This window comes from Oncorhynchus gorbuscha, linkage group LG16 (genome assembly GCF_021184085.1).
Source record: "Oncorhynchus gorbuscha isolate QuinsamMale2020 ecotype Even-year linkage group LG16, OgorEven_v1.0, whole genome shotgun sequence".
NCBI lineage: Eukaryota > Metazoa > Chordata > Actinopteri > Salmoniformes > Salmonidae > Oncorhynchus > Oncorhynchus gorbuscha.
Window position 1 is genome coordinate 37,516,165 of NC_060188.1, and position 13,558 is coordinate 37,529,722.

The window sequence follows — 13,558 nt, forward strand, 5'->3', positions numbered from 1 at the left end:
AGCTTCTAAGAAAACTGTGCAAAAGTGTAATGAATTATTCAGCAGGGGCTATCGGTTTACTTTAGGTCGATTTCTCTGTTACCTTGGTAGAAATACATGCATTATTTACTGGTCCTGTATCTCCAAGAGTGAGGCAGTTTAGGACTGACAGTCTTTTTTAGAAATCTTCAAACTCTGATGATTACTCTCTAGTAATCCATGAGGAAAAAATACTTTGTCTAGTATAGGCGGTTATGTTAAGCTTTGATGAAAATAAGAAGGGGACTGCAAAGCACCTTTCTGGACTATGTAATCTACCACTGGGTTTTCCAAAGGAGTGGACAATGTTGACACCGCCGGGTGAAGAGAAACCCCAGAAGCGGGTGAGGTTCCGCGTGGCTTCGGGGAACAGTGGTCGGGTGCTGAAGGAGATATTTAAAGATAGGGGGCCGTCTGACTCGTTGGATTCAGATTGTACCAGTAGTTCGGATGCGGACCGGGCCAGTACGCCTTCCACAAGTGGAGATGCTAATGGACATGCTTTTCTACATGGGTTTCTAGGCTCCGAGTTGGATGATAGCGAGAGCGAGCGGGATGATTTGCTCATGTATGCTGGGGCCTCAAAGGACAGAGCACCGATTAGCCACAAGCGTGTCAACATCCTCAGCAAAAATGGGACTGTAAGGGGGGTCAAGAACAAAGTCAGTACAGGTCAGGTCTTATTTGAAAACCTTCCTAATGCATGTGGGGTAAGTGATCTAGGTCACTTCAAGTATGATGAATATTTATTGTACTTTTTCAGTGTTATCATAGTTCTCATAGTTTTTACAGGTGTTTGAAGCTGGTGGACCAAAACAAAAATTACTTTAGGTTTTGGTCCACCAGCTTCAAACAGCTGTAAAAACAATATTTTGATGGTACAATCCTTCTCTACACTATTCAGTGCTTGTTTTCTCACATAAAGTGAAATTTGTAGTATTTTAGTGTAGTATTTTAGCAAACACTAGATATTCCACTAGATAACACAGCCACAAGGTCAGAGCAGCTTTCACAGTTTGACAACATTCATCAAATTAAGATCCTACATCTGTATGGTCACCTAGAGCACCATTAGGTGGTAATGGAATGAAGCCTGTGAAAGGAGTAGATGGCGAATAGATAGTGCTGACAGCCAGGCGTAGAGAGGGATTACCTCATTGCTTACTCAGAGGTATAGTCGATACACAACACTGCAGGACTTGGTGTACTGTACACTGTAAAAAACATTCTAGTTGTTTAAACTAATTATTATGATTTACTAAACTTTTCAGTCTAAGTGTTACTTGAACTGAATTCTTAATTAGCCCAAACTTAGCTCCAACTTGAGAAGAAATTTGCTAAAATGTTGTCAACTTAACATGCTGTGTTTGCTCAACTTGTCTAATATTTTAATTCAACTAGAAATTATAATTTGGGCATCTTAATTAAACAAGGCTGTGGAATTAGTTACACACATACAATGTTTTCAATTGACATATTTAACAGACATTGACATGCGTGATTACATTGTGCATGTTCATTTATACAGCCATTGTTTTTGGGTATGTCCTCCCTCGCCTGGGATTTGAGGTCCCAATCTCTTGGTTCACGACATTCTGATCTTCCTGCTACTCAATCATGTCTGTGTCATGACCGATTTGACCTGTATTGCTACACTTTGCACTTCAAAGGAAATCTCAGCTCTATTAAAAGTGACCTCAAGAAAAACTGTTTTATTTATCACAGTGATTAAGGAGTTAAATTAAAGTAATAAGTTAGACAAATGTACAGGAAACCTTAAAATTGCTGAGACTAGAGGGGTATGATGGGAGGGGTATATTCATGGCTATATTAGGTTTTGAAAGGCCAATGCATGTTTAAAGTGAGTTTTTGTCGTCTTTTTTTCTCCGCCAATACTAGGGCCGTGGCGGTCACGAAATTTCGTCACCCTGTGATTGTCAAGCAAATAACTGTTGGTCTCACGGTAATTGACCATTATTAATGAACATAAACACATTTAGCGTCTCCTGGCTTCCACGCATAGCCTTCAAGCCAATGACGCAGACCTTTGGAAAATGTACATTTTAAAAAGTCGAATAAATCCATATAATGGTGTTGACCTTACAGTGAAAAGTTAATAGGTGAACAATAGGTAAGTAAAGAAATAAAACAACAGTAAAAAGACAGTGAAAAATAACAGTAGCGAGGTTATAAAAGTAGCGAGGCTATAAAAGTGGCCAAAAAAATGTACACTTTGTAAATTATAGACACTTAATCATAGGACTGGATGGTTTAAAATACTAACGTATATTAGCTAGTTAGCTAGTTATTCTGCTCATCCAAGCCTATTGTAATAGTAAGTAAACTCGGCTGTTTACAGCTAGCGCTAGACAACTAAATAGGAGTCTAAATATCTCTCGGATTGCTAAATAACTGGCTAGGACCTAAACATGTTTGCGGACAGCATAAACTATTAACGATATTGGTAACGTCAGCTAACAGGATAGCTTCTTCACTCCAGCAGCTAGCTAATGATCAGTGTTCAAACATTACTTAATCTAGCTAGCTATCTAGCTAATTTAGCTGACAATCGTTAGCTTGCTAGGTGGCTAGCTAGTACCTATGTTCAACATATACTGTTGCTAGACACAAACAGAACGATGCATAGAATGATCTGCAGAAAAGGGCACACAATGAAACTTTTAACCAAGGTCACGTTAGCTAGCTAGTTAACATGAACTAGCTAGCTAACATGAACAAAGTAATTTCCCAGTGACAGTTTCAACAAACAAAGCAACAACTTTTACCTATAATAATAATAATAATAATATATGCCATTTAGCAGACGCTTTTATCCAAAGCGACTTACAGTCATGTGTGCATACATTCTACGTATTTACCTCAAATAATCATTGCCTTAGCATAATGGCTAGTTAGCTATTTCAGTATGGACATTCAACACTGGTACAATAATCCAATCTCTTATGACAATGCAAAAGTTATCCTTTTCGTCTTCTTCTTCAATGGTATTATGTCCGCAATCAAACATTAGAGGCAAATGCCCTCCCTCCCATGCCTTCTGCCACACATCTAACACAATGGCTCTAATCTTACATTTGGCCTCACCTACATGTCATACTGTCTGAACTAACTTCACTTTGCATCAAGGTTCTCCAACTGGCGAATTTGAACCATGGGTGGTTTTATTTGCCCCCCAATTTTTCAGAGCAAAAAAATTACAATAATATTTGAATCTTCATTGGACATAAAATAAAATAAAAACGTGTGTGATCGTTTCCCAATGTAATCAATTTTCGAAATGATTATGTTTTTGTGAAATACTATCTGTTTCGGCTCCTTGCAGTCAATTTGCAGTGTACAAAGGATTTATAATTATAAAATGGGTTGTTTGGATCCTGGATGCTGTTTGGATGAGCAATGTTCCAAGCCGTACTGTACTGGCCGTCACAGGCACACTATGCCTGCTAACAATTCCATCTGAATGAACAGCGCGCCTTCATAAGAATATCATCATGTTTCTTTTCATGTTGTTGTCAAAATCATCTCTTGTATTTTTCTCAACTAGCACATTATTCTCTCTTGCTTCTAGCCTAGCAATTTTGTTTGGTACAGTGGGGTTAATACACACCTCCCTGTCTGCCCATCTGACCTCAGAAACAACGTTTCACTTTTTAATTTTGATCTCTGTACCAGACATAGAGTGGCTGGGCCACTCAAGGACATTCAAAGACTTGTACCGAAGCCACTCCTGCATTGTCTTGGCTGTGTGCTCAAGTTTGTTGTCCTGTTGGAAGGTGAACATTCGCCCCAGTCTGAGGTCCTAAGAGTTCTGGAGCAGGTTTTCATCAAGGATCTCTCTGTACATTGCTCTGTTCATCGTTCCCTCGATCCTGACTAGTCTCCCTGTCCCTGCCACTGAAAAATATCCTCACAGTATGATGCTGCCACCACCATGCTTTTACAGTAGAGATGGTGCCAGGTTTCCTCCAGACGTGACGCTTGGCATTCAGGCCAACGAGTTAAATTTTGGTTTTATCAGACCAGAGAATCTTGTTTCTCATGGTCTGAGAGTCCTTTAGGTGCCATTTTGGCAAACTCCAAGCGGGCTGTCATGTGCCTTTTACCTGAGGAGTGGCTTCCGCATGGCCACTCTACCATAAAGGCCTGGTGGTTGGTGGTTGGTGATTGGTGGAGTGCTGCAGAGCTGACTGTCCTTGTGGAAGGTTCTTCCATATCCACAGAGGATCTCTGGAGCTCTTTCAGAGTAACCTTCGGGTTCTTGGTCACCTCCCTGACCAAGGCCCTTCTTCCCCGATTACTCAGTATGGCCAGGCAGCCAGCTCAAGGACGTGGTTCCAAACTTCTTCCATTTTAGAATGATGGAGGTCACACAGTGACCTCCCCATGATGGGGACCTTCCTTCATGACGGGGACCTTCCTTCATGACAGTGACCTTCCTTCATGATGGGGACCTCCCCATTGGGGACCTTCCATGCTATAGATATTTTTTGGTACCCTTCCCCAGATCTGTGCCTCGACACAATCCTGTCGCGGAGCTCATTGGACCCTTCCTTCGACCTCATGTCTTGGGTTTTGCTCTGACATGCACTGTCAACTGTATATAGACAGTTATGAGACTTTCCATATCAATTTCAATCAATTGAATGTACCACAGGTGGACTCCAATCAAGTTGTAGAAACAGCTTAAGGATGATCAATGGAAACAGAATGGACCTGAGCTCAATTTCGAGTCTCATAGCAAAGGGTCTGAATACCTATGTAAATTAGGTATTTCTGTTTTCGCTTTGTCATTATGGGGTATTGTGTGGAGACTGATGAGCTAAAACATGTATTTAATCCATTTAGAATAAGGTTTAACGTAACAAAATGTGGGAAAAGGGAAGGGGTCTGAATACTTTCTGAATGTACTGCAGTGGGTTCTATGGATGGTCTTAAACTGCAGTAAATTATGTCTGAGATTAAATTAACATGACTGGGCATTCTAACATACTGTAGGTCAAATTAGCTTCTGGATTTCCTGTCTTTTTCAGCTTCAGACAACAGCTAATATTTCACTTAAAACAGTTTTTTTATATGTATAGGGGTAAGGTGACGAGGCATCAGGATTTATCATAAAAAGAGTAGCAGTAGCAGTGTGTTTGTGAGTGTAGAGTCAGTATGAATGTGCTTGATGTAGTCATTGCATGCTAGAAATATTGGGCCAAATACTAAACTTTTTACTAAATTTAATACACTACAAGTGAATTTGTCCAACTACTTATGACAACTTCAAATCGAGGGACTAGATACATAAAGTGCATTTAGATCTAACTGGTAAAACAGATATGTATGAAAATAAAAGGTGAGATTCTATACTGTCACCTCATAAAACATTTGATGTAAAATCCCAAAATGCTGGATTATAGCGCCAAATTAAATGTTATAACTAATAAAATAAATACCGTCCAGTATTTATTAATACCAAATAAATACTGTAGGTAGGGGAGAGTATAAGGTTGATCACATACCGTATCTAATTTCCTTTTTGTGTGTTTTCCTTACAAGCCCGAGTTGACACTAGAATTTGGGCGGATAGTGATCTACACCACCAGCTTTCGAGTAGTAAGGACCACGTTTGAACGGTGTGAGTTGGTCCGGAAGATCTTTTCAAACCACAGGGTCAAGTTTCTGGAAAAGAATATAGCCCTGGACTGTGAGTATGGGAAGGACCTGGAAGAACGATGCAAGCGGGTGGGCGAACCTCCCTCGCTACCAGTCGTGTTCATCAATGGACACTACCTCGGGGTCAGTGCTTTCACTTGGTCATTACAACTCATTTTCCAATTCCTGGGCTTGTATTTATAAAACATCTCAGACTAGGAGTGTTGATTTAGAATCCGTATGGTCTTTTATATCATAATGAATAATATGACATGTACAGAGGGACCTGATAATACATCACTCCTACACTGAGACACTTTATGAATAATGTTGACATTTGAAATGACAAACGTCCTATTATGAAACATAGCATGTTTTACTATCAAAAAAAACCATGCAATCCATCTCAGTGCTTGACTTGGGGAGGAGCTCACTGCAGCTGAGTACCGGCACGTCAAATTTTCAACTGATTGAGTTCCTGCACCTCTTATAGAATTATTAGCTTAAAAAAAAAACAGTACCCACATGCAAAATTAGTACCGGCCCCTATTTCGGTCCAAGTCAAGCACAGACCCACCTTGATCCTATCGAAGTGTTGTGAATATATTAGCTATGAAATTATCAAAGGTCTAGTAATGATATGATGCATCTTACACTATGATAATAACTTTGCAGGGTGCTGAGAAAATATTGGACATGAATGAATCAGGAGAACTTCAGGATCGTCTGGCCAAAATTGAGGTAATTTTGAATCAATTACCACTAAACAGATACAATATATTCAGTAATAACACTGGTAACTGCACAGTTAACAACATATTCAATGTCATGTTTCAACTGATGCCTCTAACGCCTCAAATTACAAAAATACTCCAATATGTTTGCAATTAAATATGATTAAAATAAACATAAATGAAACACAGGATAGGAAAATAGTATTGATCGTTCTGATATATCATATAGGCCTACTCGCCGACAATGATACATACATCAGTGAACTGACAAAAATGAATGGGCATCAATAATGGAAGGCTTGTTATTGATTCTGCATCTAATTCATTTGTTTACACACAGGTGTGAGGGTCATATCAACAATTGAGGTTGTGTTTCAAACAGAGCAAAGACACTGACAGACATACAACTGTGAAAAGGTTTTAGAAAGAGAGCAACCCGGCTCTATGTATTTTACTGGTTTGTGACTCATTGACACTGCCCCCGGTTAGAGGGGAATAAAGCAGGCCAAGAGTTACCCCCACAGGAACTTTACAGTGGCTTGCAAAAGTATTCACCCTCTTTGGCATTGTTCCTATTTTGTTGCCTTACAACCTGGAATTAAAATAGATTTTTGGGGGGGTTTGTATCATTTGATTTACTCAACATTCCTACCACTTTGAAGATCCATGGGTTCCGCTGGGGTACAGCAACCATTAAGTCATACCACAGACACTCAATTGGATTGAGGTCTGGACTTTGACTTGGCCATTCCAGGACATTTAAATGTTTCCCCTTCAACATTGTTCTGGTGGAAGGTGAACCCCCATCCCAGTCTCAAATCTCTCAAAGACAAAGGTTTCTCCCAATAATTTCCCTGTATTTAGTGCCATCCATCATTCCTTCAATTCTGACCAGCTTCTCAGTCCCTGCCGATGAAAAACATCCCCACAGTATGATGCTGCCACCACCATGCTTCACGATGGGGATGGTGTTCTTGGGTGATGAGAGGTTTTGGGTTTGAGCCAGACATAGCGATTTCCTTGATGAATAAAAAGCTAACTTTTTGTCTCATCTGACCAGAGTACATTCTTCCATATGTTTGGGGAGTCACCCACATGCCTTTTGGCAAACACCAAACATGTTTGCTTATTTTTTTCTTTAAGCAATGGCTTTTATCTGTAAAGCCCAGCTCTGTGGAGTGTACGGCTTAAAGTGGTCCTATGGACAGATACTCCAATCTCCGCTGTGGAGCTTTGCAGCTTCCTCAGGGTTATCTTTGGTCTCTTTGTTGCCTCTCTGATTAATGCCCCCTGGTCTGTGAGTTTTGGTGGGCAGCCCTCTCTTGACAGGTTTGTTGTGATGTCATATTCTTTCATTTTTTTATAATGGATTTAACTGTGCTCCATGAGATGTTCAAAGTTTCTGATATTTTTTTATAACCCAACCCTGATCTGTACTTATCCACAACTTTTTCCCTCTGTTTGGAGAGCTTCTTGGTCATCATGGTGCCACATTCTTGGTGGTGCTGCAGATTCTGGGGCCTTTCAGAACAGGTGTATATATACTGAGATCATGTGACAGATCATGTCCCACTTAAATAAAGTCCACCTGTGTGCAATCTAACTAATTATGTGACTTCTGAAGGTAATTGGTTGCATCAGATCTTATTTAGGGGCTTCATAGCAAACGGGGGTGAATACATATGCACGCACCACTTTTCCCTTTTAAATGTTTTTTAAATGTTTTTTAAACAAGTAATTTTTTTCAATTCACTTTACCAATTTGGACTATTTTTGTGTATGTCCATTACATGAAATAAAAATCTATTTGAATTACAGGTTGTAATGCAACAAAATAGGAAAACGCCAAGGGGGATGAATACTTTCGCAAGACACTGTATTTGAACCCACTGAGGAAGATGGACATGGGGATGAAAAGTGGGAAAAGTTCTGTTTAAGGAAATGAAAGGCAATGAATATACTGTACATATAATATCACAAATCAAATCAAATCAAATTGTATTTGTCACATACACATGGTTAGCAGATGTTAATGCGAGTGTAGCGAAATGCTTGTGCTTCTAGTTCCGACAATGCAGTAATAACCAACAAGTAATCTAGCTAACAATTCTAAAACTACTACCTTATAGTCACAAATGTAAGGGGATAAAGAATATGTACATAAAGATATATGAATGAGTGCTGGTATAGAGCGGCATAGGCAAGATGCAGTATATGGTATTGAGTACAGTATATACATATGAGATGAGTATGTAAACAATGTGGCATAGTTAAAGTGGCTAGTGATACATGTATTACATAAAGATGCAGTAGATGATATAGAGTACAGTATATACGTAAACATATGAGATGAATAATGTAGTTTGCCCCCGGTGATGCGTTGTGCAGACCTCACTACCCTCTGGAGAGCCTTACGGTTGTGGGCGGAGCAGTTGCCGTACCAGGCGGTGATACAGCCCGACAGGATGCTCTCGATTGTGCATCTGTAGAAGTTTGTGAGTGCTTTTGGTGACAAGCCAAATTTCTTAAGCCTCCTGAGGTTGAAGAGGCGCTGCTGCGCCTTCTTCACGATGCTGTCTGTGTGGGTGGACCAATTCAGTTTGTCTGTGATGTGTACACCGAGGAACTTAAAACTTACTACCCTCTCCACTACTGTTCCATCGATGTGGATAGGGGGGGTGTTCCCTCTGCTGTTTCCTGAAGTCCACAATCATCTCCTTAGTTTTGCTGACGTTGAGTGTGAGGTTAATAAAGGACTGTATAAATTATATATAATCCCTGAACTAACTATTTAGAACAATATATACGTGTCACACAACACACACCATCGTACAAGTCCAGAGATATGACTGAGTTGTTGACAGGCAGAGACAGAGATGCTGCTTGAGGGAGACTGCAAGTATTGTGTGATCTGTATAGTCAAGAGGATGGGCAGATGTCCGGCCCCCTAGTAACATCCCTAGCAACGTATCGTGGCACAGGTCACACAGGTCAGGGAGAGTTTGAGAGGCATGTTTATGGTACCATCGAGACTCTCAGGCTTCAAGTGTGGGGGATGGGGAGTGGAATGTGCAGCTCAGGGTTGTGAGGTGCTGATAACAGTCACCGGCAGGGAATTTGTAACACCTTTCCTATCAGGGAAAAAAACAGCAGAATACAAGGCCATGTTGACAAGCTTTGAAAGTAAAAAAAACAATTAGGCATACAACGATGCACACAAACCCTTACATACACTACAGCTCTATGCTAATTAGCTTTCAATTCAGCCAGTGGCATAACTTGTGTCGTGGAATTATTGGAGCTTGTTGGAGCTTGTCAACGACCCTTCCATAGGTGATTCGTTGAGAACCCAACGAGCGGATTTGAGCCATAGCATTTTATACCAAAGTCCATCCCCCTGGATGTTCATGACAAACAACAGATGTATGGAATGGGTCACTAATAATTCACAGCAGACAGTATCTGCTGTCAAGACTGTTCTCATTGTGTAGAGGACCAGGGTCTGGCCCCCAACTCCATACTGGAGCCATCTCCCCCTGGTACCCCAGTACAGACACATTAACGCATGCTATGGAATGAGGTCTTGTTAGGCTTATCACCCAAAGACATAGTACATCTTCTGTCAGTGTTAAATCTCCCAGAGGCTCACTTTCAGTTCACACAGACACAATAGTTATAAGAACCCTCTATTCAATTGCATAAAACAGCCATTTGATGCTATTACAAGTATTATAACAATTTTGCTCTCACAATGTTTTTCGTGTGTGTGTTTTCCCCCAGAGGGTACAGCACCCCCACACGTGCCAGACCTGTGGGGGCTTTGCCTTCGTCCCGTGCCCCATGTGCCATGGTAGCAAGTTGTCAGTTTTCCGCAACTGCTTCACAGAGTCGTTCAAAGCCCTGAAGTGCACCTGGTGCAACGAGAATGGCCTGCAGCCCTGTTCCAGCTGCAGCCAATGATGACTCTAAGTGCCTGATCGAAATATCCCCTTTCCCCAAGCCCACACAATGTATGGTGTCCATAATTAGGACAGCCAGAAATACAAACAAGTCCTAGAGAGACTGAGGCTGTCCTAATATGGACACTGTACGGATTGGACTGTGTCAGAGATAAGAATTTATTTTTCACACCATGGTTTATCCTCCATGGGAGATTGTCAATGAAATTGTGTTTTCAATAAAATATAAGTCTTTAAATGGGTTTTATCTGTGGCAAATGTACACTTAGTTGATCAATTACACATTTTAAGTTTGAATTCATCAGCCTGTCCTAAAATGTATCAAGCTGTGACCTTCCCCATTTAAATGGAACCAATAAGTTGAACAGAAAAATACAAGGTCAGTCTAGGACTCCACCAGGATGATCTAGGGTTGGTCATTGAGGTGTAAGACAATCACTGATATGTAACCGTGTAGTGGTGACCTGTAGTTTGTTAAATAATTAAGCTTTCATCACTAATCCTATGGCCTACATGGATCAAGATAGAGCAGAGAGGGAAAGTAAAGTATTGTGTGTACACTTTATTGGGCCACTCCACTTAAATAAATGTAGCTAAAATAAAGGGATAATAATACTAGCTCTGGTAGAATAAAATATACATGTTTATTAGGATGAGAGAAAAGCGCTTTCCTTAGTCATAAAATAGAGGAAGCATTTAAAGCAAATTCCAGTTTAATAGTATTGGAAATGTGTGCATGGAAACAATGGAAGCATAAGATTCCATAGACATAGGATGTTAGGCATCAGGACCACTGAGTAACCAAGCTTACTGTTAGGCAGCTTAATAATGTATATGTCACCAACAGATTTATCCTAGTTAGGTTTCCATTCAAATATTCTGGCCACAGAAAGGACTTTGATTGCAACTCCATCTCTTACCCTGAGGATAAAGAAGAGGGACCCATTTACAGAGTTGTGTCTGAGACTTGTGTGCACCACACTGCTTTGAGTACACTTTCTTTATACATCAATAGCACCTTGCAACTCAATAGCAGATTGTAAAAAGCCAATATCACACTTGCATGTTTAGAGTAACACAATTATACTGCGTTGAGTCCATTTGTTTGGATGGGTGTCATCACTCTCGGTCTGGCTGCCATCCAGTGACAAAAAAATATGGAGAAAAGCATCTCCACCGTGAGGATCTCTACGCTGTCATAGCCCTGTACAATGCTGCTTGAACATGACTCTACAAGGCAGCACTGTAGAGAAGCTAAAAGCAACGAGCAAGGCATCACTTTCACTCTCAACACGACTTTAATAGATGCCACACTGAAAGCTAATAATTTTTTCCCTACTCGACAGTGGCTGATACATTCGGTGGGATGTGTAGCATAATCTCTTTAAGGAATACCTAGGATAGGATAAGTAATCCCTCTCACCCCCCTAAGTTTTAGATGCACTATTGTTAAGTGACTGTCCCACTGGATGTCATAAGGTGAATGCACCAATTTGTAAGTCGCTCTGGATAAGAGCGTCTGCTAAATGACTTAAATGTAATGTAAATGTAATAATCCAATTTATTTAATAGATTCTTAATCACAATCTAAGATTGTGGAATAATGTAAGGACATTGGGTCGTGGAGATGAAAGAAACCTAATAGCATGCCCGATCACGGTCTATTGCTCCCCCATGTGTAGGTTCGATCTTGGAGAGAAAAACGGCAAATAAAAATTCTAACAATGCATTGGCCATATCATTAGCCTGTAGCATAACCAACCTATCAACAGTTTGTTGGTGGCGTTGCTATAGGCCTACGCATATGTTGATAACAGTTGATTATCTCAAGAGTGTGCGTCTTTGATTATTTCCTACAGGTTTGCAATACAATACATATGTAATCATGCTGTTGTATAGGCGCTGTTAATCCCACATTAAAAACGCATTATATTACCTAAGGGAGAAAAGGAGACACGACAATGACAAGATGGGCAGAAGCACAACGGACTTGGGAATGGCATGACGTTGATGCGCGCCCACTCTCAAAGCCTGTTTAAACATGTTACACGACATTCAATAACAAAAAACGTTGAATGTCGTTGTCCTTGTTCAGCATTTTCTGATGTGCCATAGTTGTCAATTGTTTCTCCGTCGGAGAAGCCTACTTGGTCCTGCCGCGATGCTGAGCGATGTTTCTCAATGGTTGGTTAATGCCTGGTTGAATATGACTGTTTATTGACGTCACCATATAGGCCACTGATTTTTCTTATCGTTTCCAGAGCCTCATTCCGATAACTGCAAAGTCCAATTGCCCACATTCATCCAAAGGGAATGAAGATGCGCACATAGCCAATGAACACCAATGTGCATGACATGCATTTCAGATCATTTAAATTAGTTGGCAGATAAATTGAAGCGTAGGGAAATGCCAACAACAAAGATACATGTTCATAAATGTATTTATTTGAAGTCCTTCAGCAGTTATTCCATAACCAAAGATAAATCTTACATAATCAACAGACACACACACACACACAGTTGAAGTCGGAAGTTTACATACACCTTAGCCAAATACATTTAAACTCAGTTTTCACAATCCCTGACATTTAATCCTAGTAAAAAATGTCCCCATTTTAGGTCAGTTAGCATCACAACTTTATTTTATGAATGTGAAATGTCAGAATAATAGTAGATAAAAAAATATTTATTTCAGCTTTTATTTCTTTCATCACATTCCCAGTGGGTCAGAAGTTTACATACACTGAATTAGTATTTGGTAGCAATTGCCTTTAAATAATTTAACTTGGGTCAAATGTTTCAGGTAGCTTTCCACAAGCTTCCCACAATAAGTTGGGTGAATTTTGGCCCATTACTCCTGACAGAGCTGGTGTAACTGAGTCAGGTTTGTAGGCCTCCTTCCTAGTACATGCTTCTATAGTTTTTCTGCCCACAAAATGTTTATGGAAATGAGGTCAGGGCTTTGTGATGGCCACTCCAATAACTTGACTTAGTTGTCCTTAAGCCATTTTTCCACAACTTTGGAAGTATGCTTGGGGTCATTGTCCATTTGGAAAACCCATTTGCGACCAAGCTTTAACTTCCTTACTGATGTCTTGAGATGTTGCTTCAATAGATCCACAACTTCCCTCCCTCATGATGCCATCTGTATTGTGAAGTGCACCAGTCCATCCTGCAGCAAAGCAC

The 13,558-nt window shown here is 40.3% G+C and overlaps 1 protein-coding gene across 1 annotated transcript; it reads left to right on the forward strand.

The window, feature by feature from the left end:
• The first annotated feature begins 233 nt into the window (after positions 1-233).
• On the forward strand, positions 234-10,535 carry LOC124000299 (glutaredoxin domain-containing cysteine-rich protein 1-like). Its single transcript, XM_046306571.1, has 4 exons — positions 234-728; positions 5,584-5,823; positions 6,355-6,420; positions 10,194-10,535. Exons 1-4 carry the CDS (start codon positions 234-236, stop codon positions 10,371-10,373), a joined length of 981 nt encoding a protein of 326 aa, XP_046162527.1. The 3' UTR covers positions 10,374-10,535.
• The last annotated feature ends 3,023 nt before the right edge of the window (positions 10,536-13,558 follow it).

Excerpts from the sequence above, each read along its gene's own strand:
- LOC124000299 (XM_046306571.1), top strand. The coding sequence starts at position 234 with ATGTTAAGCTTTGATGAAAATAAGAAGGGGACTGCAAAGCACCTTTCT. Across the intron at positions 5,824-6,354 it reads TCAATGGACACTACCTCGGG|GGTGCTGAGAAAATATTGGA; the intron begins GTCAGTGCTTTC and ends ATAACTTTGCAG. Across the intron at positions 6,421-10,193 it reads ATCGTCTGGCCAAAATTGAG|AGGGTACAGCACCCCCACAC; the intron begins GTAATTTTGAAT and ends GTTTTCCCCCAG.